The sequence below is a fragment of the Myxine glutinosa genome, chromosome 10 (genome assembly GCF_964187855.1).
Source record: "Myxine glutinosa chromosome 10, kmMyxGlut1.1, whole genome shotgun sequence".
Classification (NCBI taxonomy): domain Eukaryota; kingdom Metazoa; phylum Chordata; class Myxini; order Myxiniformes; family Myxinidae; genus Myxine; species Myxine glutinosa.
The window spans coordinates 44,150,717-44,177,683 of record NC_136270.1 but is presented as its reverse complement, the minus strand read 5'-3'; the positions used below and the strand labels follow the sequence as shown (position 1 = coordinate 44,177,683).

At 43.9% G+C, this 26,967-nt stretch overlaps 1 protein-coding gene across 5 annotated transcripts in view; it reads left to right on the top strand.

Moving 5' to 3' along the window:
• DAPK3 (death associated protein kinase 3) overlaps positions 1–26,691 on the top strand; it is a 76,666-nt gene extending 49,975 nt beyond the window's left edge. For 3 of the 5 annotated variants that reach the window (XM_078785596.1, XM_068127581.2, XM_068127582.2), the window contains exons 8-12: positions 206–358; positions 2,042–2,087; positions 13,753–14,069; positions 22,425–22,701; positions 26,597–26,691. In XM_078785596.1, the coding sequence (XP_078641722.1) occupies positions 206–358; positions 2,042–2,087; positions 13,753–14,069; positions 22,425–22,701; positions 26,597–26,614 (811 nt within the window). In that variant the 3' untranslated portion in view covers positions 26,615–26,691. Of the gene's footprint in view, positions 1–205; positions 359–2,041; positions 2,088–13,752; positions 14,070–22,424; positions 23,465–26,596 lie in introns of those variants that run through there. The other 2 variants (XM_068127583.2, XM_078785597.1) reach the window with 1 other exon arrangement.
• The last annotated feature ends 276 nt before the right edge of the window (positions 26,692–26,967 follow it).

Sequence of the window (26,967 nt, the reverse complement as noted above, 5' to 3'; positions counted from 1 at the left end):
TGCTTTGGAACCAACCGCATCATGTCTTCATTCCCACGTAATATCACCTTGTGTAATTATGCTGCAAAATGAAGGCCTCGTACGCCACACTCAGAACATTGTTGACTTGCCCAGGTGTTTAAAATATATATTTGATAACATAATCCTTGTTATTCAATAGCAATGTTGCCGCTGTTTTTCTTCCTTCCATTGCTGGATTGCACAGGCTCAGTGGCGCGTCGCCCTTTCTCGGTGACACCAACGAAGAGACTCTGTCGAACATCACTGCCATGACCTTTGACTTTGATGAGGCCTATTTTGGGCTGACAAGCAATCAAGCCATTGACTTCATTCGACAGCTGCTCGTCAAGGACCCTAAGTACTGTGCTCATGAATCCAGCTTTTCCCCCATCTTGTCATCACACTTGTGTGTAACAACTGTCAGTGAAGTTTAATTGGAATTCTGCATATATATGCATATTTTGGTTTAAAAAGTTGGCGCTTCCATCTGAGCATGCAGCTCAAGATGCTGGAGTTACTGGTTTAAATCCCAGATATTGTGTTGCTTTGTCCATTGTCTCATATTGTCCTTGTATTTGGTGTAAAAAGTACATTTGTATCTCTTGATGTCCTAGTCTTACAGTAATAAATACACAAACTTCTCCACGAGGTTACTTGTTTGCCAATAGTTCATAGAACATATTACCCAGCACAGTGTTCAAATATACAGCAATACCCCGGCCTACGTCATTAATTGGTTCCATAAGCCGTGACGTAACTCGGTTTTTGACGTAAACCGGGCGTAATGTCTTAAAAATGCCTTAAAATGAAGACAAACACCGTAAAACTAGAGTAAATAACTGGAGGAGGCTGCGGCTTCGCCCTGAATCTTTGCCGCTCCCCGTCGGGAGTCCCTCCGTTGTTTTCTATCGGTCGGGTCTTCTCGAAAGAGGTGACCGGCACGGACGTGTCGACCGTGAGCGGGCTTGTGTGCCGAGTGGCTCCGCGGCCCGCTTCACCACGCCGTGCTTTACCCAACGTATCCGAGCAGTTTCACCGGTGGTGTCGTGTCTGTGACGAACGAACGAGCTCAGGGTTCCGTGAACCCGGCCGCCCTGGGGATCGACGCTCGCCTCCGAGTCGTAGGCGTGCCCTGTCTTTCCTCGAGCGGCCGAAGTTGCATGCTTCTTTTTTTTGGACGATGCGATATACGCAGAAACAACGACGTACAGGCAGGCATTTGCAAATACATGCACATGTGCACATGCACACGTCGATCGGTTCGTCGACGCCGGATGCCGTCGAGGTGCCCGACGAGGCACCCCGGCTCGAGGCATGACACGGTCATTCGTTTCACATGGGCCATGGGCCATGGGGCCTGACCTCGTCGCGGACATTGCACACTCTGCACGGTGACGTGACGTCTGTCACGGACGGTCGTCCGAGCCGGCATCGTCATCATGTTTCGCCGTTGCCACGTTACGTTGGTTGTTTTACACAGTAAAGGAATAATCACAAAAATACCAGCGAAAGGCAAAGCAAGCACGCGACCGCAGCACAGGACAAAATGCATATGGCGTCGCCTTTGTTTTGAATGAGAACCAGCAGCTACGCGTATGTACAGTATACTGTACGTACATTTTAAAAATATTTTTAATGTGCTTTTTATTGTATTTTAAATTGTTTTTAGCTTCTTTTATTGTTAATTTATGTACTGTTTTATTTATTTTAAATATAGTTTTAAGGAAAAATTAATTTTTTTCACGTCCTCCTACTGTGATGTAGGAGTGACGTAAAGTCACACATAATGACGTTCGCTGAACTGAAATTTACTCTCGAAGAGTGGCGTAAAGTCGGATTTGACGTAGGTTGAAATGGCGTAAAACGGGGTATTGCTGTATACTATACTTCAATTTTAATTAAATAATGATTTTAAAGATCGTTTAAAATATAATTCCGGAAGTTGTGTGCTGTTGAAGCAGTCTTATACACCACCTTATTTACCATGTTTCCACCCCATTTTTCAACCTTGAAGACCTTGTACTATTCTCTCTCATTGCAGAAAAAGGCTGTCCATCAAGGAAACCATGGCACACCCTTGGATAAAGGTGATGGCAGAGACTGCATTTTCTTTCCTGAAATTTCATTTTTTGCCTCTTGTAATTACTTAGATTGGGGACACAAAGAAATGAAGTTGTTTGTGGTGTAGTTCGAGGTTTCTGTTGAGGTTTTATGTTTCATAACTTCCTCGAAGAATGCACATGTTGAAACTCAAAGCATAAACTTTACGAAGGAACTTGCTTGGCTGCATATCACAATTGCAGCACCGTGTAAGATCAGGAATGGATGGATTTGATTATGGTTTTGAATCGTAAAATAAGGGAACTGAATGTGCCGGCGATAGCTTTTTGTGAAGGACACCGTGGGATGTTTGTCATCTACCAACTGATGCCGGCAGATGGGACGCCCAGTTTAACGTCAATCCAAGGCACGCACATTGATGGCTCGCCTTGTTTGCGAGACGCCAGGATGAGTTTCTAGCTAGGCTGAGATTCAAACCCGGGAAAGATGCCCCAGAGGTGAGTGTGCATACATACGTCTAGGTCTAGAACTCTAGATCATCCTGCTTGCCCATGGCTAAAGTTGAACTCTGATATTCAAATCTCTGCACACTGTCATGGAGACCTTTCGTTTTATCTTCAAACATATAGCGCCTTCAGAAAGTATTCACACCCCTTGCCTTTTTCACATTTTGTTGTTACAGCCTGAATTTAAAGTGGATTAAATTAGATTAATTTTGTCACCGATCTACACAAAATACCCCATAATGACAAAGTGAAATCATATTTTTAGAAATGTTTACAAACTTATTGAAGATGAAATACAGAAATATCTAATTTACAAATATATTCCACCCCTGAGTCGATACTTAGTCGAAGCACCTTTGGCAGCGATTACAGCTTCGAGTCTTCTTGTGTATGTCTGGATTAGCTTTGCACATCTGGATTTGGGGAGTTTCTTCCATTCTTCCTTGCAGATTTTCTCAAGTTTTGTCAAGTTGGATTGAGAGCGTCGGTGAACAGCAATGTTCACGTATTTCAACAGATTCTCAATGGGATTAAAGTCTGCGCTTTGGCTAGGCCACTCGAGGACTTTCACGTTTTTGCCATTCCAGTGTTGCTTTGGCTGAATGCTTGGGGTCATTGTCTTGTTGGAATGTAAATCTTCACCACAGTCTAAGGTCTTTTGCATTCTGAAGCAGTTTCTCCTCAAGGATTTGACTATATTTGGCTCCATTCATTGTTCCCTCTAGCCTTACAACTTACCCAGTCCTGCCGGTGAAGAGCATCCCTAAAGCATGATGCTGCCACCACCATGCTTCACGATAGGGATGGTGTTGGATGGGTGATGAGCTGTGCTCGGTTTCAGCCAAATGTAGCGCTTTGCATTTAGGCTAAAGAGTTAAATTTTCGTCTCTTCAGACCACAGAATCTATTGATTTTGCCTCATCCTCTCAGAGTCTTTCACGTGCCTTTTTTTCAAAACTCCAGGTGTGCTGTCATGTGCCTTTTTCTCAGGAGTGGCTTCCGTCTGGCCACTCTCCCATAAAACCTAGATTTGTGAAGTGCTGCAGGGACTGTTGTCCTTGCAGCAGGTTCTCCCACCTCAGCCAAGGAACTCTGTTGTTCTCCGATCATTGTTGCTTTGCAGGCAGGGGGTTGCATAACAAAGTGTGCCGTCCCTCGGATGTACTGAAAACCGTGGCGTCCTGTCTGCTGGCATTAATTGGTGCACGTTAAATATCCCACTGTCTTTCACGGAGATCAGGCGAGTTATCGCAGGCACCCTGAACAAGTTGCAAATTCCTGTCACCTTTAACTGAATGTCAGGCTCACCCAGCAGGCCCGTCAATGACTTGGGCCGAGAGTACACTCACCAAGCCGCCCATCCCGAATTAATTATTGCTCTTTATGTTAGCTCTTATCGTGAAATATCGTGAAATAAATGTTAGCTCTTTCACGAGCCTCGATTCAGTATACAAAAAAAAATAAAAATAATAATAATTGGGAAAATGGTGTATGGAGGGCAGTATGATGAACACGACGTACTGGAGTTTGGGCACAACGGGTTAAATATCCATTACCTGTCTTATGTACCATTTAAAGTTAATTGCATCCTTTCTGATTTTGATTTCTGTCTTGTGCTGTGATTAGTTGAGCAACCCAAATGATGATTTTATTGAATGTTAAAAAATGCTGATAATACGTTTTGATTTGATTCCGGATAATTTGAATCGATACGTTCCGGAGATCATTATAATTGGCAAGATTTTATTATTTATTATTTATTTCAGTTTGACTCGTCACTTCCACCGAATAGCGTACGGCAATGAAATCCTGCCTATATTTTTGTCGATTTGCTGCACATTGGCCTCTGCTCAGAGCTTCTCGTAATGACAACAATGGACATACAAACATAAAACGCAAATCGAAATACAAAACATGACACCAGTGAACACCATGAGATTGATCCAAGATATTCTTTTTCTCAAATACAATGTAAAAGCCGTCGAGGAGGATGCTGACCGATGCATTTATCCACGAGGAAGATGGTCCTTCCCCTCATGGCCACACATGTTTTTTTTTGTTTTTTTTGGTGGGGTGGGATGGGTGGTTTACTGGGGATGGTTACATGTAAAATCTCCAGGTACTTGCTTTTTTTGATGGCAATTAAAATCCCAAGTGTCGAAGTCTGGCGCAGGCACACTCGGTCGCCCGTGATTCTGAGAGAAAATCTTCAAGCCCTTTCCTATTGAGCTCATTAACATGGGGTAAAGCATCTCCTCCACCATCATCCCATGAAATCCACACACATGTCCACTTTACCATTATGTTGTGTGGAGTTTGAATATCCCACAGTGGGATTTTTGCATGATCTAATGCTCGTAGTGGAGCTACCCCACCTCCCAACCCCCATCATCCCCCCCTCCCCCAACCCTTACACACACACACACACACACACACACACACACACACACACACACACACACACACACACACACACACACACACACACACACACACACACACACACACACATGCGCCACAAGACTGTTAGACAGGACAAAACGTCACTGAGCTTGGGGGACTTGCCATAACTTCCCTGGGCACTCGGGGTACCAGCACCACAATGGCACCGCTTTTCTCTCTCCACTCAGTGGGCATTTCCCTCAAGGAGAAATTTCCTCCTCCAAATGCAGGCCAACCTATGGGGATTATCCGTGCTCTTAACCTTTTAAATTCTGAGCGTCAAGCAAGGAATCGTCAAGTAGTACCATTTTTAAAGTCTTTGATATGTCCCAGCTGGGGTTTAAACCGCCGACCTCCAAAACTCTGAGCAGACGTTTGTTCAAAAAAAAAAAAAAAAAAAAAAAAGATATAAAGGGCCAGTAAACGCAATTCCCATTCATCCACAACTTGTATCTCTCCTCTGCCCCGTTTAGCTGAACATTGGTTTACAGTCGTGGCCAAAAATATTGGCACCCTTGCACTTTTCTCAAATAACTCTCAATTTTCTCTACAAATAAGTTGAAATTGACAAAAGTATTTGGTCTCCACAAATCTTTATTTCACTATTAATATTACAGAACCTTTGTTTTTGATTTAGAACTTAATAGATCCTTCCAAATCAGGAAATAAAAAGAAATGGCATTGACAAAATTATTGACACCCTAGACTTAATATTTGGTAGCACAGACTTTGGACAAAATAACTGCAGTCAAGCACTTCCTATAACCATGAATGAGCTTCCTACACCTCTCTACTGGCAGTTTGGCCCACTCTTCTTGTGCAAAATGCCCCAGTTCTCCCAGATTTGGTCTCCGACGGTGGGAGGGATTTTCGAAGCTCCACACGGTCTCCACGTTTTTCGAAGTTAAGTCTGTTCACAATTGTATTTTGTCGAAACTGTATTTATCTTTCGGTGTGTGAAGTTATTGTGTGCAACTTTGGTTGTTTCTCGGTGTTTATCTTTCATAAATTGATCGTCTGTTTCCCGTGTCGCGAGCAAGGCCTTTGCCGCGTCGCGAACGATTTGAAATCGAAGTTAAGTGATTGTTCCCATTTGTATTTTCGTTAAAACTATTTATTTATGGTGTTGTACGTATATTGTGTCCCGACGAAGATTTTTCGGTGCAAATCTTTCATACCTGTATTGAAAATCGTGTTAATTCGTGTCGTGTCTTGAGGCCTTGTACAGTGTGCACTGTACAACCTTGAGGCTTTGTTTTTCTCTCAGCGGTCCGTCGTTTTGTGATCCAATAACTTTCGTTCTCTGTATTCCCAGTCTTTTCACCCATAGCCTACTTCCTTGTGTAAATCTCAACTAAAAAAAAAACAAAAAAAACAATAAAAAAAAAACATTTCCTTCTCTGTTCTCATTCGTTTATTCATTCTTATTCGTTCGTTCGTTCTTCGACCACGTGTTTCTCCCCCATTTCCCCAGATAGTTTTCACTCATTAACCTTCAATGTTTACACTTTCCCCTCAAGTTATGTATTCCGTCATATTTTATAACACCTTTTTCTTCTTCTTCTTTAAAAGGCTGCTTTCGACTTGCTCACCAAATCAATTCATCCCAAAAAAAATATCCATCTCCTATAGTGCCTTTGTTCTACATTCCCTAAACTCTCCTGCACTCCATCCTCCATCCAGCGTCCTTAAACGTATTTTTAACTCGAAGGTCACAAGAAACTCATTTTGCAATAAATGTTCGTTTCCCATAAATCGTACACTTTCAAAAATCCAATCTCACCCCTCCCCTCCAAATCTTCCCCATAACCCCTCCCCTCCAAATCTTCCCCATCACCCCTCCCCTCCAAATCTTCCCCATCACCCATCCCTTTCAAATCTCCCCCCTTGCCCCCTCCCTCCTAAACTACCCCCTCACCCCTCCCCGCCAAGACGCCCCCTCGCCCCTCCCCTCCTAGACTCCTGCCTCACCCCTCCCCTCCAAATCTCCCCCATATCCCATCCCTTTCAAATCCCTCCCCTTGTCCCTTCCCTCCCAAACTCCCCCCTCACCCCTCCCCTTCAAATCTCCCCACCCTCATTGCTTCTCAATTTCCCCCCTCTCACTCCCCCTCCTCAAAGCGTCCTCCCCGCTTCTTCCCCCTTCAAACTCTCACCTCCATCTCCCCCAACCTTCTGCCTCGCTCTTCCCCCTCCTCAAATAACACCTCATTGTGGCTCACCCAATCACCATCAAACCTTTTGTCCGCCCCATCCTTCCCTTTCTCCGAGCTATTCTGAAATCTCTGACACACCTTCAACAGCTCTCCCTACCTCTTCCGCCTCTTCCACATCTTACCCTACCCCTCCTCCCCCCTGTTCTGTATCTGATGCTCCCCCTTCCTCTTCATTAACGGTATGGACCTCAAACATCCGGGGCCTTCGTTCAAACTTAACTGATCTCTCCATACAGGTTGCTTCTGTCAAACCAGACGTGATCTGCTTAACAGAAACTTTCCTCCTTTATGATGTCTCTGATTCCATAGTATCTCTCCCGGGCTACTCCCTCCTCCGGTATGATAGACCTGAGCCTCGTCCTGGAGGCGGGGTTGCTATCTTTATCAAAAACTCTCTTCCTCACTCGCCCTGCACTGCACTCTCTCCACCTCACCCCCAGGAATACCTCTGGCTACGGCTTCCCCTTCGCTCCCACCTCTTGTTCATATGTGTGTTGTACCGTCCACCAAACAGTGATGACTCCATCTACATCTCGCTGTCTGATGATATGGACCAACTTCTATCTACTCATCCCAACTCTCTCTTCCTCATATGTGGTGATTTCAACTGTCATCATGCCAGTTGGCTGGGTGTGGGTACCTCTCTCACCAGCCATGGCTCCTCAGCAAAGGACTTCTGCGACTCACTGGGACTGACACAATCTGTCAATTTCCCGACCCGGATCTCAGTCAACGGAACATCTTCTCTTCTGGACTTGGTTATGACTAACTTCCCTGAAAATGTCTGCTGCTCTTCTTCTGCTCCGATCGGATCATCTGATCATGTCCTTGTTAAAGTGGACATCTCTCTGACCATCCTCAGGGAGCCTGCTCAGCGTCGACGAGTCTGGCATTTCACTCAGGCCAACTGGCACGGTCTTCAAGCAGCCATCAATCATCTGGACTGGTCTCCCATCTCTACCACCTCTGACATCAACTCATCCTGGGAATTCTTCCAAAGTAAATTGCTCTCTCATGCACAGATTTATCCCATCTCGTCTTCAGTTGTCATACCCTTCCTCCCGTCCATGGTACACGGAATCTTGTGGTGAGGCTGTTGCCCAGAAACAACTTGCCTTCGTCTCCTGGAAAGCAAATCCAACGGAAGGAAATCTCATTTCCTTTCACAAAGCCCGAAACAAGTGTGTGTCCACCCTCAGGAGAGCCAGGAAACAATATCTCTCCGTTCTCAAGACCGAACTCTCTGATCTGTCTCCCTCTTCCAAATCCTGCTGGCGTCTGGTCAAATCCGTTTCTGGTGTTTGTTCCCCCTCCATCCCCTCCCTTACCTCAAACGGCTACACAGCTGACTCCGCACGTGAAAAAGCTGAATGCCTCAACTCTGTGTTTGCCTCTAAATCTTGTGTCCCAAACCCATCCCTCTCTGTACCCACCATACCCAGTCGTACCCTGCTGCTCCTGGACTCCGTGTCCTTTCCTCCTGACAAGGTGGAAAAGTTTCTGTCAACCCTCGACTCTGATTCTGCAACTGGACCCGACGGCATCAGCCCACGGGTCCTAAAATCCTGCTCTGCTGCTCTATCTCACCCTCTCTCTGTTCTCTTCACCCTCTCTTTTGCTCAAGGTCAACTGCCATCTGCTTGGAAATCAGCCAACATCACCGCTTTGCACAAAAAAGGTGCAAAAACAGATCCTAGCAACTACAGACCAATCAGCCTTCTCCCAATTATCAGCAAAGTCATGGAATCCATCATTGCTTCGGATATGAAATCTTTCCTCTTCTCCAATGGCTTGATCTCTGATCATCAATTTGGTTTCAGACCAGGTCACTCTACTCTGGACATGCTGCTTCTGCTGTCTCAACAATGGATGGAGGTCCTCAATGCCAAACAGGAAATTAGAGCTGTCTCCCTCGACATATCACGTGCCTTCGACACGGTCTGGCACCCCGCTCTGCTCACCAAACTCTCCTCCTTTGGTATCCATGGAAATCTCCACGCATGGCTGGCGGACTTCCTCTCTAGTCGTCGTCAACGTGTGGCCCTGAATGGGTTTCTCTCATCTCCTCTTCCTGTTCAGGCTGGAGTTCCCCAAGGCAGTGTTCTGGGCCCCGTGCTTTTTCTGGTCTTCATCAATGATCTCTCTGACTCTCTCGAAAATCCTCTCTATCTCTTTGCTGATGACTCCACTCTCTGCCGCTCCATTCCTCTTCCCTCAGATCGGCAGTCTGCTGCCTCCTCACTCTCTGAAGACCTGGACAAAATCACAGACTGGTCAAACAAGTGGAACATGTCTTTCAATCCTGACAAATCTCACACTCTTACTATGTCTCTCCGAAAAGATCGACTGGACAACCCTCCCAACTACTTTCTCAACAATCCTCTCCAAGAAGTTCTGTCGCTCAAGATTTTGGGTCTCACTATCTGCCATGATCTTTCTTGGGAAAACCACATTTCCAAGCTGGCCTCCAAAGCCAGTCGGGCTGGGCATCTCCGTCGTGCGAAGTCCTTCCTCGGCACACCTGAGCTCCTCACCACATACAAGGCTTTCATCCGCAGCTCAATGGAATACTGTTCTCCCCTATGGGCCGGTGCTCCTGCCTCACACCTAGCTCGGCTTCACGCTGTTGAAACCAAAGCTTTCAGAATTATTGGAATCTCCCGCGATGAAGCTATCTCTGAGGGCCTTTCACTCACTCACCGCAGGCAGGTAGGTGGTCTTTCTGTCTTCTACCGACTCCTCTCCGGCCTTGCATCCCCAGCTCTCTCTGTGCTCTGTCCCCCAAATATTCCTACAGGTCGCACAAGATCTGCCAGCAACCCTCTGATGGTTAAACTGCCGAAATCTCGGCTCTCTGCTCACCTTCACTCTTTCAATTCCTCTTTTCTCCCGCCTCTGGAACAAACTCCTTCACTCCCTTCAATCCCACTCCTCCCTCCAGGTCTTTAAAACAGCTGTTCACCACCATCTCTTATCTTCCCCCATCCAAAACCTTGATCTTTTCTACCCCCGCTAATTCACCCCAGATCCACCTTGTTTGAAATTCCAACTTCTTTCCTGGAAGTCCTGGCAGTGTCCATATGTTTTATACCTCTCCCACCGCCCCCTTCCCATGCCCCCCCCCCCCAAAGCCCTCGCCCTCTCTCAGATCTCTCGATGTCTCCATGTCTCTCGGTCCCTGCTCTCAAATGTTGTGTTTGTGTCCTTCCCCCTCTCTCCCCATCTTGTCTACCGCTCCCGATGTTATATGTTTTATGTGTCGGTTTGTCTTTCTGTGTGATTAATGTTCGCTCTTTCACGAGCCTCGATCTTGTATACAAAAAATAATAATAATAATAAAAAAAATTTTTTTTAAGGGTAGCTTCTCCCAACTGCTGTTTTCAGATCTCCCCACAGGTGTTCAATGGGATTTAGATCTGGACTCATTGCTGGCCACTTCAGAACACTCCGGCGTTTTGTCTTCAACCATTCCTGGGTGCTTTTTGAAGTGTGTTTGGTGTCATTGTCCTGTTGCAAGACCGATGACCTTCGACGGAGACCCAGCTTTCTGACAATGGGTTGAACATGGCGCTTGAAAATGTAGTTGATAATCTCCTGATTTAATGATGCCATGCACACATTCAAGGCATGCAGTGCCAGAGGCAGCCCAGCAACCCCAAAACATCACTGAACCTACTCCATGTTTGACTGTAGGGAAGGTGTTCTTTTCTTTGAAGGCTTCATTTTGTTTTTTGTAAACCTGGAGATGATGTGCTTCAGAAAAAAAGCTCTAATTTGCTCTCAGCTGTCCACAGGACATTCTCCCAGAAGGGTTTTGGCTTGTTCAGGTGTGTTTTGGTAACTACAGTCGGGCCTTCTTATGTCTGTCTCTCAGCAGTGGGGTCCTCCTGGGTCTCCTACCATAGAACCACCTTTGATTGAGTTGGCGATGGATGGTGTGAGTTGAAACTGTTTTACCTTGGTACCCTGTGTCTGAAGGTCACCTTGAATCTGTTTGGCAGTTGATCGAGGAGCTTTCTCCACCATTCAAACAATCCTTCGCTGCAATCTTCGACCAAGTTTTCTCTTGCGGCCACGTCCAGGGAGGTTGGCTACAGTGCCACGGGCCTTAAACTTCCTGATATCATTGCGTATGGTGGACACAGAAATACCAAGGTCCCTGGAGATGGACTTGTAGCCTTGAGGTTGTCCATTCTTGGCTACAATCTTGTGTCTGACCTCCTCAGACAATTCTCTGGTTTTCTTTCTTTTCTCCATTCTCATTGTGGTACACACAGTGATACAAAACAGCAGAATGACTCCTTTTCTCTTTTCAAACTGGTTGAATGAGTGATTTTTATATTGCACACACCTGCAAATCACCACAGATGAGTTCATTTCCAAAGTAAAGGAGAATCACCTCCTTGAAATCCAATTATCTATCTATAATTCCAGTAGTGTGTGTGTGTGTGTGTGTGTGTGTGTGTGTGTGTGTGTGTGTGTGTGTGTGTGTGTGTGTGTGTGTGTGTGTGTGTGTGTGTGTGTGTGTGTGTGTGTGTGTGTGTGTGTGTGTGTGTGTGTGTGTGTGTGCGTCTGTGTGTTTGTCTGTGACCGCTGTTTCTCGACAACCACGGGTCCGATATACTTGAAACTTGCCAGGTATATTGCTGGGGACCCGAGGATGTGCCTTTTCAAGGTTTCATATTAATCGGACAAGTAGTTACCGAGCTATGTCCAAAAAACGATTCAACCAATCAGAGAGCAGTGAGTTATCACGTGTGCCGAACGTGGCGAACAGACTCTGCCTCGGACGGCACATTTGAGAGCGTATTCATTTATTTCACGTTGGCAAACTATGTTGCCGCTATGTTGGCGTTAAACTATGTTTTAAAACTAATTAAAACTAATTTGCGATTCTTTCGCTTTCCTGCGCGTTTGTGCACGCTATGGCGATTTCTTTACCAAACTCCGCAAGCCGTTCGCTTTGGACCAAACCATTTCATGTAAATAGAGGGGGGGGGGGGGGGGGATTGTCACCGTACTCGCAAGCCGTTCGCTTTGGACCAAACCATTTCATGTAAATAGAGGGGGGGGATATAATTTTAGATATAGATATAGTACGGGCATGCCCTAGTTTTTACAATTTCTAAAAGGTGCCAATAATATTGTCCTGACCATTTTAGGATTTCTGTGTGGAATAAGCTAAGCTTTCCTCATTTTTTTCAGTTTTTTTTTGTTTTGTTCCACTGCAAACCAAAGAAATACATTTGTGGATCCCAAAATATTTTTTATTTCAACAATTTTCAGGAAGAAATGGTGCATTATTTGAAAAAAGTACAAGGGTACCAATATTTTTAGCCACGACTGTTTATCTATCTATAATTCCAGTAATCTCTGTCTGTACGTTTGTCTGTGACCGCTGTTTCTCGACAACCACGGGTCCGATATACTTTTAACTTGCCAGGTATATTGCTGGGGACCCGAGGATGTGCCTTTTCAAGGTTTCATATTAATCGGACAATTACTTACCGAGCTATGTCCAAAAAACGATTCAACCAATCAGAGAGCAGCGAACGATCGCGTGTGCCGAACGTGGCGGACACACTCTGCCTCGGATGGCACATTTGAGAGCGTATTCATTTATTTCACGTTTGCAAACTATGTTGGCGTTAAACTATGTTTTACAACTAATAAAAACGAATTTGCGATTCATTCGCTTTCCTGCGCGTTTGTGCACGCGATGGCGATTTCTTTACCAAACTCCGGAAGCCGTTCGCTTTGGACCAAACCATTGCATGTAAATAGAGGGGGGGGGATTGTCACCACTCGCAAGCCGTTCGCTTTGGACCAAACCATTTCATGTAAATAGAGGGGGGGGATATAATTTTAGATATAGATATAGTACGGGCATGCCCTAGTTTTACCAATTTCAGCATGGGTTTTATTCACCTCTTTTTTTTGCACTGAACACAGCCGTGGTCATGTTATCAAAGGGATGAATCAGGCCATAGAAAGAACTGAATGCACCTCGTGCACAGTGCTGTGCTGTACCACATTAGCATAAATGTACCTTGCTGTCGGATAATTGAGTTCATATTTGTGATAAATAATAACACGGTGACGGAGAGCACTGGTTATTGTCATTGCGATACTGAATAAGCACACAATGATTAAATGCCTGCATTTCCACGGAAGTTTACTTTGTTCGTAGGTGCTCCAGTTAAGGTGATTCTACTTTTTGCACATTTTCCTTTCTCTTCTCACATCGTGCTGTCCCCCTTTCAGTGCCATAACATAATTATAGATGCTAAAGTGAGTATTGGGGTAAAATGAGAAGAGGAAATTTGAGAAAGGAAGCGTAGGAGAGGAAGAAAACTAGTGTTTGTGTATGTGGTTTTTTTTTTTCAATATATTTGCCTGTGCCTGTGTGTTGTGTAAATGATTCCATAGTTAATGTACTTGTACTTGGATATTGTTGAGTCGGGAGAAAGAAACCAGGTCTACCAACTAACCCAGCATTTCAACCCCCTTGTTCACCACTGTCGCAGAGCAAACGGGCCTCCCCTGTCCTCAGCACAGAGAGCAAAAGAGAGAAAGAGAAACGCCACCTAAAACCCAGCCGACTGAAGGAATACACACTGAAATCCCATTCAAGCATGCGGCCTAACAGCACATACCTGAACTTTGAGCGGTTCACGCGTGTTGTTGAGGAACTGACTGCAATTGAGGCAGGAGTCGGGGCGCTGCAGCACGGACGGCAAACTCTGAGGTCGGCTGTGTCAACATTAGCGGAGAGTTGCGGGCGCCTCGAGGCACAGGGTCGGCAGGCCGGCGAAGGACTTCGGCATGAGTTGTCACATGCAAGGTAGGTACAATTGAGTATTTGGCGTATACTTTGAGTATACTCATTACTTTACATTTGTTTTTCGTTGTGTCGACAAGAAATGTTTGATCATCGGAATCGGTATAAAAGCTTAGGATGATGGGATTTTAGTGACTCAGTAGTTTTGATCCACAAAACCCTTTGGCACATTCTGATAATTAAGATTGAGCAACACAGAACAGGAGGCGGAAATTTCATTTTGGTACCAAACTGACAACCTGCAGGGAGGGCCTTCAGAAAGTAGTCAGACTCCTTGACATTTTCACATTTTGTTGTGTTACAGCCTGAATTTAAAATGGGTGAAACTGAGATTATTTTTTTTGTCAGTGATCTACAGTCGTGGCCAAAAATATTGGCACCGTTGCACTTTTTTTTCAAATAATGCACCATTTCTTCCAGAAAATGATTGAAATAAAAATAATATTTTGGTATCCAAATATGTATTTCTTTGATTTGCAGTGGAACAAAACAAAAAAAAGCTGAAAAAATCTTAGCTTATTCCACATCGAAATCCTAAAATCACCTGGACAATATTATTGGCACCATTTAGAAGTTGTTAGAAATAATTAGATTTCAAGCAGGTGATTCTCCTTAACTTTGGAATTGAACTCACCTATGATGAGTTGCAGGTGCCTGCAATATAAAAATCACTCATTCAACCAGTTTGAATGGAGAAAAGGAGTCATTCTGCTGTTTTGTGTCACTGTGTGTACCACAATGAGCATGGAGAAAAGAAGGAAAACCAGAGAATTGTCTGAGGAGGTCAGACACAAGATTGTAGCTAAGCATGGACAATCTGAAGGCTACAAGTCCATCTACAGAGACCTTGATGTTCCTGTGCCCACCGTACGCAATGTTATCAGGAGGTTTAATAGTCTGGAGGCACTTCCAGGAAATGTGACAGTAGGGGTACACTCATGTTACAAGCTGGCAACAATGTTTTTCTGAAAGCCCAGACCTCTAGGAACCCAAAAAGTCTTGTTGCCAGCTTGGGAAATGGTTTGGACCAGATTTGTGGCCATTTTTCAAAATGGCCGCCTACATTTTTGGTGTTTTCTAATATTTGAGCTCTAGAACTTATATCTGGCTGTCTTAAAGGTCTCTAGGGTTATGACCTTATAACATATAGTCATACAACAATCCTCACCCAAATTGGGGTGCATGGCATATCTATAAGTGGTTTTATTGAAGCAAAAAGGCAAAAATATGCCTGAAAAACGCCTTCATTTTGATTTTTCCAAATCACTAAATTGCATACTGTGAAGTTGTTCTTTGGTCAATTTCTTTCAAAATAGTTTTAAAATTTGCCCAGATCCCTCCTCTTCATTAGCAAATCTTCAGGAATATACCCAAGTTCTCAGAAAATATGTTTTATGCATGATCAGCTACCCCTACCCCCTAAATCACAAAACGTGCCAATTTTCAATATTTCCAGATTCCAACCAATATCATTGTTGTATGACTTTTTCTCATCATGATAGGTCCAAATTAACTTACTCTATGTGATTAGGTGTTAATAAAAATTGAATTTCACACTTTAGTGAAAATCCAAGATGGCTGCCAAATGGCCATAGAATATTTGGTGGCGCGAGACCATAAGACTGCAATTTCATTCAGAGGCACTTCTAAAATGTTCCATTTATACTAAATATATGAGGCACTACTATTCTATAGGTCACATGTATGTGAAAGAGTCTTGATGAGTTGAAGATGTATTATTTTAGAGGGGGACTTTATGTAAAATTTATGTTTTATAACATTTGAATTTCAGGAAAGTAGTGTGGATTTGGAAGTGCCTTGTTTGCGGAGTATATTAGTTCCAACATAGCTGACAAACAAGGCACTTACATAAATGAAGACATAGAAGATTGTAAAATATAAGCTATATTATTTAATGTAAAACAAAAATAAACATACATAACTTGTATACATAATGCAAACATTATTATGTTACACTGATCCAAACAATACAAACGTCAATGCAATGCTTGCACCTTTAAACTAAACAAATATTTGGCACTGAATTAACAAAGTCATACCCAACAAGCTAATCTGGCTATTCATACATAAGTGACAGAATGTGGGATACAGTCATATCATAGACTAGTAATACATTGGTGGAACAGAGCTGAAGCAAGACTAGTTAAATTACGTCAAATACAGCCAGCATAGTAACAATATGACATTATGGAATATACTCAAGTTTCCATGCATGTCGTCTAATCACTATCAGAGTCATTGAGGGGGTTCCTGCATAAGTCTGCACATTTGCATGCCAATGTGCACCGCAATCCATTTTTCCTACAGTGCATCTCTGATGGCACGGGTGAACCTCAGGAGGATGCTCACAAGATGCATGTATTGCCGCCAATATACAAATGTGGCATTTGCCTCGTGTTCCCTGTCCATGTCTTCTATTAGGGCACTGACCTGGTAGGCCTTGGGCACCAGACGCCTCAGAGCACTGTAGATGGCCTCATCGTCTGCCTGCTGGAAAGCTCTCGAAAGGTCCTCTGATACCTGATTGATTTCTGCATCAATCTGTACTTCATTTTCATTCAGCCAATGTAGGATCTTCTGCCACAGAATTCGCCATAATGCCTCAAACACAAGCTTGTGGGCACGGATTGTGCGGTTCCATTGTTTCCCGTTGAGGATGTTCTGTGCAGTGTTCTCGCCATACACACCACTTTCTACCAGAATGTCCTTCAAGCCGGAATCTGCCATGTACTGTCCAATAACCTTGGTGAAATTCATTTGAATATGGAAACCACCAAGCATCACCACTAGGTTTTTGCATTTGTCTGGTTTGGCCCACTGCAACATCTTGGCTTTACAGTACAGTTGCTCATCAAAGGTAAGTACTGTATACGTTTGCCCTAGTGCAGCAGTCATCCTTTGGCAGTTTTGAATCACTGTCCAGATGGTGTCAAACTCATGTGCAGGCTCATTGATTATCGGCATAGGCCCTACTGTAGTCTTTGCTGGATTCACATCAGACACACGCTGGTTAAATGCTGTCCAGCCTGGAACATGCTGGTCCTCGGCGTGAGACTGACGTGCAAGGAGCCATGACACATCTATGGCCATAGCCTCAGAGATAACCTGGGCATCCGATTCCATATACCAATCAGCTTTCACAGCTACTGGAAATGTTGCTTCGGGTTTCTGGGTGCCCATGCCTGAAGGTTGAATCTCATTGAAATGCTCTGGCACAGTTACAGATCTGCTACTGCTTGACTTGACATCAGGTGCAATGGTCTTTTCGCCAGGTATGCTTCTTCGAAAGGCAGCAGACTGTGAGGCATGAAAGGAGCCTTGACCGTCAAGGGTCTCCTCTATGATGTCAATGTTATCATTAGCATATCTGATGTATCCTTGGTAGGTAGCTTGTGCAAAATTCAGGGGTATTATTGTGTTGTTTTGCTCAACATATCTGGCCAAGACAGAGTTTGCAAGGGCAGTGTCAGCTCTTCTTACAGTTTCATAACTAACACCATGTCCTGCAGCATGCATTAGTTGCACCAAGTCCTTGGACCTTGTTGCTTGGTGAACAGTGAGAGCTAGCCCTAGTTGCTTTGGTGTCTGCTTTCTGCCACCAGATGCCAAACATACTATGTCCTGTGCTATGCTCAAAATCCTTTTGCTTTCTCCATCATCATCACCTTCGGAGGTCCCTTCAGAATCTTCAAATATGCTGTCACAATCACACAGCAGGCGTAGGAAAATGTAAAGGCTTTCAGGAACCACCTTCTGTGCACTTTCAGTATTGATGTCTCCAATATCTGAGTGTCCTGGCATTGTCTTGATGTCATTTCTCATTTTGACTGCCACTCTGTAAAGCCAACTCAAGAGTTCCTTGTCCTTTGTTTCGGCTGAGAAAGATGGAATGTGCTGGGAGGTTTCATCAGAATCTTGTATCTCACTTTGTTCTAGCTCATCTGCCATCTCTGCTAAGTTCTGAACAACAATACCTGTTTGAATTAGTGGGAAGACTAGAAGTGAATCCTGTTGATTCATGGACTGTACAAAATCTGCCCTATCTCCTAATACCCTTTTGACTTTGTTCTTGAATGCTTTGTAACTCTGTCGGTCACATTGCTCCACACAGACACTGAAGTCTCTTCTCATCATGTAACAGTATTGGTGCCAGATGGTTTTCATGGTATAGATGTCTCCTCCAGACAGCCCAGCATCCACCTCCTCGATCATTTTGTTGAAACAAACATCTGGTGGATATTCTGGGCCTTCTTCTACCACAGTTGACTCAGACTTCCTCCTGAAGGTTACATAACAAGGAAGGTGGTACTTCCCTTCAGCAGCTATTAGGTCACTTATTCCTGCCAACCGGCATCTCATAATCTTGTTCTTTTGAGCATCATTTAGTATTCTGTCTGAGGTCTCTAAAGTGGCTACATTCCTCAATTGCTTTCCTGCCTTATCCTCCTGACAGAAAATACATTTGTCCCAGGACACTGAAGCAACTGATGCTCTAGAAGAGGGGCGAATGCATGTAGATGGTTGGTCACACGAGTCCTTTGCTTCCTTTTCATGCCGATTTTTCAGTCTCTCAATATGGTTGGCATGTGTAAACTTTGAATAACAGCCCCTGTGCCATACTATGTGTTCTTTTTCATCATCAAGGTCAATACTCTGTATTCTGTCAAGTGTTGAGATGTACTCATGGTCATGGTATTTCTGTCTCGTAATCACACAGTCTTTAAAGCGTTCGAGACCAACATCTGTGGGCTTGGTTGTCTTTTCATTTTTTCTGTTGCCTTGGCAAATGAGGCATGTGCTCCAGTCGATGTCCAGTGCAACTGATTCTCTCTTCCGTCTCCCGCCTATCACAGCTACAGGTTCCATCTTCATTCATATCTGGAAAGAGACAAAGACTATGTCTACCACAACACTGAAAGCTATTTACAGCACATGCAACAAGCAATATGTTATAGTACATTGTTAACACAACAATTATGTTAAAATGATGATTCGGGCAGGACCTGAGGAAGGATACAAAGGAAAGCATCATTTTTGCAATATATTATGTCTCAAAAATGTGTTGGTATCAAATGGTAGACTGCATTACCTTAACTTAACGTCATAATGTGAAATATTATATTTTATTGGCCATTTGGCAGCCATCTTGGATTTTCACTAAAGTGTGAAATTCAATTTTTATTAACACCTAATCACATAGAGTAAGTTAATTTGGACCTATCATGATGAGAAAAAGTCATACAACAATGATATTGGTTGGAATCTGGAAATATTGAAAATTGGCACGTTTTGTGATTTAGGGGGTAGGGGTAGCTGATCATGCATAAAACATATTTTCTGAGAACTTGGGTATATTCCTGAAGATTTGCTAATGAAGAGGAGGGATCTGGGCAAATTTTAAAACTATTTTGAAAGAAATTGACCAAAGAACAACTTCACAGTATGCAATTTAGTGATTTGGAAAAATCAAAATGAAGGCGTTTTTCAGGCATATTTTTGCCTTTTTGCTTCAATAAAACCACTTATAGATATGCCATGCACCCCAATTTGGGTGAGGATTGTTGTATGACTATATGTTATAAGGTCATAACCCTAGAGACCTTTAAGACAGCCAGATATAAGTTCTAGAGCTCAAATATTAGAAAACACCAAAAATGTAGGCGGCCATTTTGAAAAATGGCCACAAATCTGGTCCAAACCATTTCCCAAGCTGGCAACAAGACTTTTTGGGTTCCTAGAGGTCTGGGCTTTCAGAAAAACATTGTTGCCAGCTTGTAACATGAGTGTACCCCTACCACCTTTTCTAGGCCACTTTTGGGGATATGCCTCCAGAGCATAAGGCCCATGGCACTGCAGCCAACCTCCATGGACGTGGCTGCAAGAGAAAACTTGTTTGAAGATTGCAGCGAATGATTGTTCAAATGGTGGAGAAAGCACCTCAATCAACTGCGAAACAGATTCAAGCTGACCTTCAGACACAAGGTACAACAGTTTCAACTCGCACCATCCGTCGTCAACTCAATGAAGGGGGTCCTATGGTAGGAGACCCAGGAGGACCCCACTGCTGAGAAAGCCGAACTGGAGTTTTCCAAAACACACCTGAACAAGCCAAAATCCTTCTGGGAGAATGTCATGTGGACAGATGAGACCAACTTCGAGCTTTTTGGGAAAGCACATCATCTCTATGTTTACATAAAACAAAATGAAGCCTTCAAAGAAAAGAACACCTTCCCTACAATCAAGCATGGAGGAGGTTCAGTGATGTTTTGTGGTTGCTATGCTGCCTCTGGCACTGGGTGCCTTGAATGTGTGCATGGCATCATGAAATCAGGAGATGATCAACTACGTTTTTGAGCGCAATGTTCAACCCAGTGTCAGAAAGCTGGGTCTCCGTCGAAGGTCATTGGTCTGGCAACATGACAATGACCCCAAACACACTTCAAAAAGCACCCAGGAATGGTTCAAGACAAAACGCTGGACTGTTCTGAAGTGGCCAGCAATGAGTCCAGATCTAAATCCCATTGAACACCTTTGGGGAGATCTGAAAACAGCAGTTGGGAGAAGGCCACTTTTTTGAAATACCAACTTCTTTCCTGGAAGTCCTAGCAGTGTCCATGTGTTTTATACCTCTCCCACCCCACCCCCCACCACCCCCTTCCCATGCCTCCTCCCCTCAAGCCCTCTCCCTCCCACATATCTCCCAATGTCCCTGTTCTCTGCTGTTGTATTTTTGTGCTTCCCTCTCTCTCCCCATCTTGTCTCCAGCTCCCTTTATTGTATGTTTTGTGTGTCCGTTTTTCTGGAAAAAAAAGAAAAAAAAGGGGGCCCTTCAAATCTGGGAGAACTGGAGCAGTTTGCACAAGAAGAGTGGGCCAACCTGCCAGTAGAGAGGTGTAGGAAGCTCATTCATGGCTATAGGAAGCGCTTGACTGCAGTTATTTTATCGAAAGGCTGTGCTACCAAATATTAAGCCCAGGGTGTCAATAATTTTATCAATGCCATTTCTTTTCATTTTCTGATTTAAAAGGATATATTAAGTTCTGAATCAAAATCAAAGGTTCTGTCATATTAACAGTTAAATAAAGAATTGTGGAGACCAAATACTTTTGTCAATTTCAACTTATTTTTCGAGAAAATTGTGAGTTGTTTGAAAAAGGTACAAGGGTGCCAATATTTTTGGCCACGACTGTACACATAATACCCCATAACGACAGTGAAGACGTGTTTTTAGAAATTTTACACAATTATTGAAAATGAAATGCATAAATATCTAATTTACATAAGTATTCAACCCCCTGAGTCGATATTTTGTAAAAGCGCCTTTGGCAGTGATTACAACTTTGAGTCTTCTTGGGTATGTGTGTGTCAGCTTTGCACATTTGGATTTGGGGAGTTTCTCCCATTCTTCCTTGCAGATTTTCTCAAGCTCTGTCTAGTTGGATGGGGAGTGTTGGTGAACAGTAATCTTCAAGTTTTTTCCACAGATTCTCGATGGAATTCAAGTCTGCGCTTTGGCTGGGCCACTAAAGCACTTTCACGTTATTATTCTGAAGCCATTCCAGTGTTGCTTTGGCTGTTTGCTTGGGCTCATTGTCCTTTTCTTTCCACCTTTCGAGGCCATTTTTCCCCACAGAGCAGGGGTTGGCCTTTTTCCGGGACCGTGGTCCCCTTTTTGAAGCAATGTTTTATGGCCGGATGCCCTTCCTGCCGCCAACCCTGTTAGTCGCCTTTTGCGACACACAGGGAATTACCAGTGAACTGGTACTCCATTTGCCGACCTCGGAAGGATGACAGGCTGAGTCAACCACCCTGGCGTTAATTCAGCAATCGACCGGGATTCGAACCCAGGATTCTAGGATCCCAAGCCGGCACCCTAACCGCTAAGCCAATGCCAGGCTGTCCTGTTGGAACATAAATCTTTACTGCAGTTGAAGGTCTTTTGCACGCTGAAACAGGTTCTCCTCAAGGAAAGGGTGTTAATACTTACTGAAAGGCACTGTACTCATTAAAAAGTGGCCATGGGGTTAATGGAGAAATTAATCAGTTGATCTCTCTTAACGTTTCATTATAACTACTCTAACATTCTATTGCAGTTTGGAGCAAAGCTACAGGTTTATATTTGTGACCTCTTCGCAAAAAGCGAAGTCTCGGACATCTTTCTCACCGTATGCCGGTTCCTGTTCATGTTCTAACAGTATTTTCCCAGCTCTATTCTGGTTTTGCTCTTCATGCCCTCTCCTCACCTTTCTGCCCAACCCCAAATCCCTAAATCCAAATTAATTGTTGTGCAAACCATAGCAAGCACAGCTTGTTCACCCTGTTCCACGCTCGGTGTAGATATGAAGCTCGGAAGGCAGAAGCTACAAGGCGGCATGCCGAGGCTGAGGCACGGATGCTGGAAGAAGCTGTCAGAGAGGTGGAGGTACGATGGGCACAGCGTGAGGCCCAGCTGGACACACTGGCACAGGAAGTAACCTCTCAGCTAGCTTGGCTGCAAGACATGCTGGGAGAAGCCAGGATAACCCAAGACGGCTTGGAAGGATGTGACTATGTGGCTGCAAATCCACGACCCGATGGATCCGTTCTAAGTGGGGACCTTCCGCCACTTTCTAATGTATGACAGCTTTGCCACAATGAAGAATTTGTGAAATGGATTTTTACTTCAGGTTACTTTGCCACTTGTGCTCCTCGTTTTGCCTTCAAATAGGCTTTTATAAGTACTACTGTAGTAGTATTATTGCTATTAATATTGTTATATCCTGTTATTTCCTGGACTTTTTGGAGAAATACTGGCTGTAGCGTAAATGGTTTTACTCATGGAACTCCTGAAAAGAAAGTATTTTACATTTTTTGCTCCAAAATGCCATTATTTTTAGTTTCCACAAGAGTTGAGCAGTGGAGGTCATCTTTGAAGAATAACATGCTCCATGATACAACACCCTTCATGCTCGGCGCAATGATGATTTTGGTCCTCACCTAATCTTTTTGGGAATCATAAAGAATAGAGGCTGAGCTGTTGGGCCAATTCCACGTATTTTTTGATATTTTATGAATTTTTCAATGTGAAGCTGAAAAGGACCCTTGTGTGACAGCATGATACTGGAGGCTGCAAGAGAAAGACTTCCTATGATCCTTTGCGTAATATGAGAAATGTATCAAACAGGTGCTGGGAATAGTGAGGTTCATAGTTGGGTGCGAAAAGCCAATAAGGATGCTTAACAGTGCAAAAATTGGGAAACGATCCATTTTGCACGTAGTTTTATAACACCGAGGCATGAGTAAGTCACAAACCATTGGAGTTTGTCTTGAAGCTTACAACAAACTCGTGGATTATACTTGCATTCTGCAAACAGATAAATAAATGAAGAATGAGCAAACAGTATGAGCACTTTATTTATACACAGCCCAAGCTCTGTCCCTCTCCCGGGCGAGGGAATGACTCCCAATGGTGCAGTCCAAGCTCTGTCCCTCTACTGGCTGAGGGAATGACTTGGCACTGGTGCAGTCCAAGCTCCGCCACTTTCCTGGTCGAGGGAATGACTCGCCACTGGTGCAGTCCAAGCTTCTCCGCTTTCCTGGTCGAGGGAATGACTCGCCACTGGTGCAGTCCAAGCCTCACCCCTTTCCTGGCCTAGGAAATGACTTGCCACCGTTGGGCGTTGCAGTCCAAGCTTCACCCCTTTCCTGGCCTAGGAAATGACTCGCCACTGGTGCAGTCCAAGCTTCACCCCTTTCCTGGCCTAGGAAATGACTCGCCACCGTTGCAGTCCAAGCTTCACCACTTTCCTGGCCTAGGAAATGACTCACCACTGGTGCAGTCCAAGCTTCACCCCTTTCCTGGCCTAGGAAATGACTTGCACCGTTGCAGTCCAAGCTTCACCCCTTTCCTGGCCTAGGAAATGACTCGCCACTTTTGCAGTCCAAGTTTCATCCCTTTCCTGGCCTCGGAAATGACTCGCCACTGGTGCAGTCCAAGCTTCACCCCAAGAGAGTGATGCTCCACCAACCGAGTTTCATTCCTGGATAGTTTTGTTTGGAGCAGCTAGTTTTGTGATTTTATTTCTGGAATCTTGGTTTCGAGTTACATTGGCATGCTAAATATTAACCGTCTAGCCCACAGAGGAAGTACTAAACATTTTTAAGAGTGAGTGAGTGGTTAGAAAGAGCTGTTTATATTTCAAAAGCACCTGCTGTCAAAGGCCCATTGTAACTGATCATTTGTATTATTTGCACAATGATTGATCTTTTATGGATTACAGTACATTATATGGACAGTATAATAGGTGTTTGAATGTAGTTCTAGTATAACTATTTTACAAGCCTTTTGTTCTGGGTTGTTACAGAATGAACAAGTTTTCGGAATTCCCCTAGGATGATCTACAGATCTGTTTCATCAATGTTCTCTCTACCATAACATGGGGATGTTTACAGAAGAGCTCACTGTTCTCATCACCATTCTTATCGTTTATGATAGTGAGAAGCGTTACCTGCTTATCAACAACAAAGCCTTGACAGTATACATGCTTGGGAAGAAGTCTTGTCATGCAAATGCCAGATGAAGACCCAGCCAGATGCTTAGTTGATCATGAAGATTTTAGCAGCTTCAATTGAAGGACTTGGGGTAAAATTGCTCACAAAAGGGATTAAAACTCTTACTTTAAGCAGCCTCATGACTCGTTTTCAAGAGATCTGGTCCTGCTAAAATGCAGGTAAAATTTAATTTTCGTGCTATATTCCATTGCACTGTTTCATCCATTTGTCTTTTTTCTATCCAAAATCTAGGCTTATGGAGGAGCCACAACATAGAGCAGATCAGGACATAACAGAACAAAATGAACAGCAGAAAGAGAGTGAGGAAACACACCAGCGGATAAAATAATAGAGGATAAAAGAGGGAGACTTGGAGAAATGAAGGATGTGAGGACACACGGAGTCAACAATATGGATACAGAAGCAATTGCTCATGAAGGAAAGACTGGAAATTTGGTAAGAGGTGGGCATAGGGGAGGGGTGGTTAACAGGTGTCTTGTAGACCTGGAGGGAAAAATGAGATTGTAGAGAATGTGGAAGTTGTTGTACAGCCCCGGACAGTTCTCTTGAACAAGCCCGCAGAACAGAGTCGGCCGATTGATCTCCCAGGAGTGACCCAGAGATCCCCCATATCTCGGATGGTGTACCCCCACCTTCATGAAATCAGGGCCGTGACAAAGTTAGAGAGATAAAGCAAGAGAGGAAGGGCCGGTCCATGGGGACCGGTCGGCACTCTGACCATGACCGCGCTGCCCAGATGAATCCGGGCAGCAGGGAAGAATGGGAAAGATTTGGCCCTAAACTTGTGTTAGGGGGGGAGGGGGGGGGGGTATAACCACCACGAAAAGGCGTCCCCGATAAGAATGTGGAAGTTGGTTCGACAGGTGGGAAAAAGAGGAGCAAATGAGTGGAGGTGAGCAGTGATCCTACATTTTGGGAGTTTTGCACCCAGCAAAAACATTGGGAGTTGATAGTGGACTGTGTGCAACCTGCATAAACATAGGAGTTTGGGGGAGTGGGCAAAGCAAGGAAAGATAGACTCATGACAACTATTTATACAGACGCACGACATCTCCATGGGCCGAATTTATGAAAGGAGTTTAGTGAGTATCTTGATAACATGCGCCTGACCCTTAAACGCTGAGAAAAACATCATTGTACGCGTACAGCAAAACACACGTCTAAACAGGAATTTACGAAGGGAGATTAACGTCTGTTTCGTTGTGCGCGTCGGAACAGCCGATTATCCTGTGAAACACCGACAATACGAGTGTACGTGAAACACTCGTATCTCCAACATCCAATTGAAATGATGCACTTGCATATAATCACAGCATCAGGGACAATTGTTGGAGGGGATTCAGCGAATTTGCCCTCATTGTAGGCTGATCCAGGACATCTTGTTTTAGATTCAGCAGCCAACGAGATTATTCCTTCAAAAGATCCATCCATCCCTCCTTTTACTAAGGTAGTTATGTGTTATGATTGTGGCTTTTGTGGTAAAAGCACCAAAATTGGCACAGTTGATGATCATGACATATTAAATGATTTCAGATATAGGGCCAAGCACATTTTTTCCTTTTACACCCATAAAGTGGGAAACTCCAAGATGGCCGCCATCTGAATCGTGAAAATCTATTTTACGTCATATCTTTCTGAATATATATCACATAGACATGAATAACATATCGTTTTATATGTTTTCACACATAAGGAAGCCAATGGCACCACTCATTTGTCGCTAAAAGGCATTAAAATCCCGATTAAGCTGATATTCATGATAAATATGTCGTGGCCGATGCATAAATATGACAATTTATCATGTTGTACGACTTGTTGTACATGCTTTCAGATAGAATATACATTATATATTATAATATATATATATAATATATATTAATAATATATATATATAATATATATAACATATATATATATATAATATAATATATATTAATATAATACTTATCTTATTTCAGGTGACTGATCAGAAGTAGAATCCACCATGCCGGCGAAGAAGCGATGTAAGATCGTACAAGATGTCAGTCTGCAACCATCTACATCGGCAGTTGGCTATCCTCCCATCGATTGGAGTCGTTGTGCCCTTTGCCAAGAACATTCTTCAGAGCCTCTCCAGTGCCCAGCAAAATCGAAGAGGACAGATGTTGGGGCTGGGACGCTGGGTACGACCGTGTGGGTGACAATTTAACAACGTTTCGAGAATTAGGTGAACAGCCAGTTGGCGTGGACATAGCACAATTAGATGATGGCGATGGTATCCCTCAGACACTTGCCAAACATAGCGCTCAGTGGCACTCATCTTACCATTTGAAGTGTTCTTCAAGTCGTC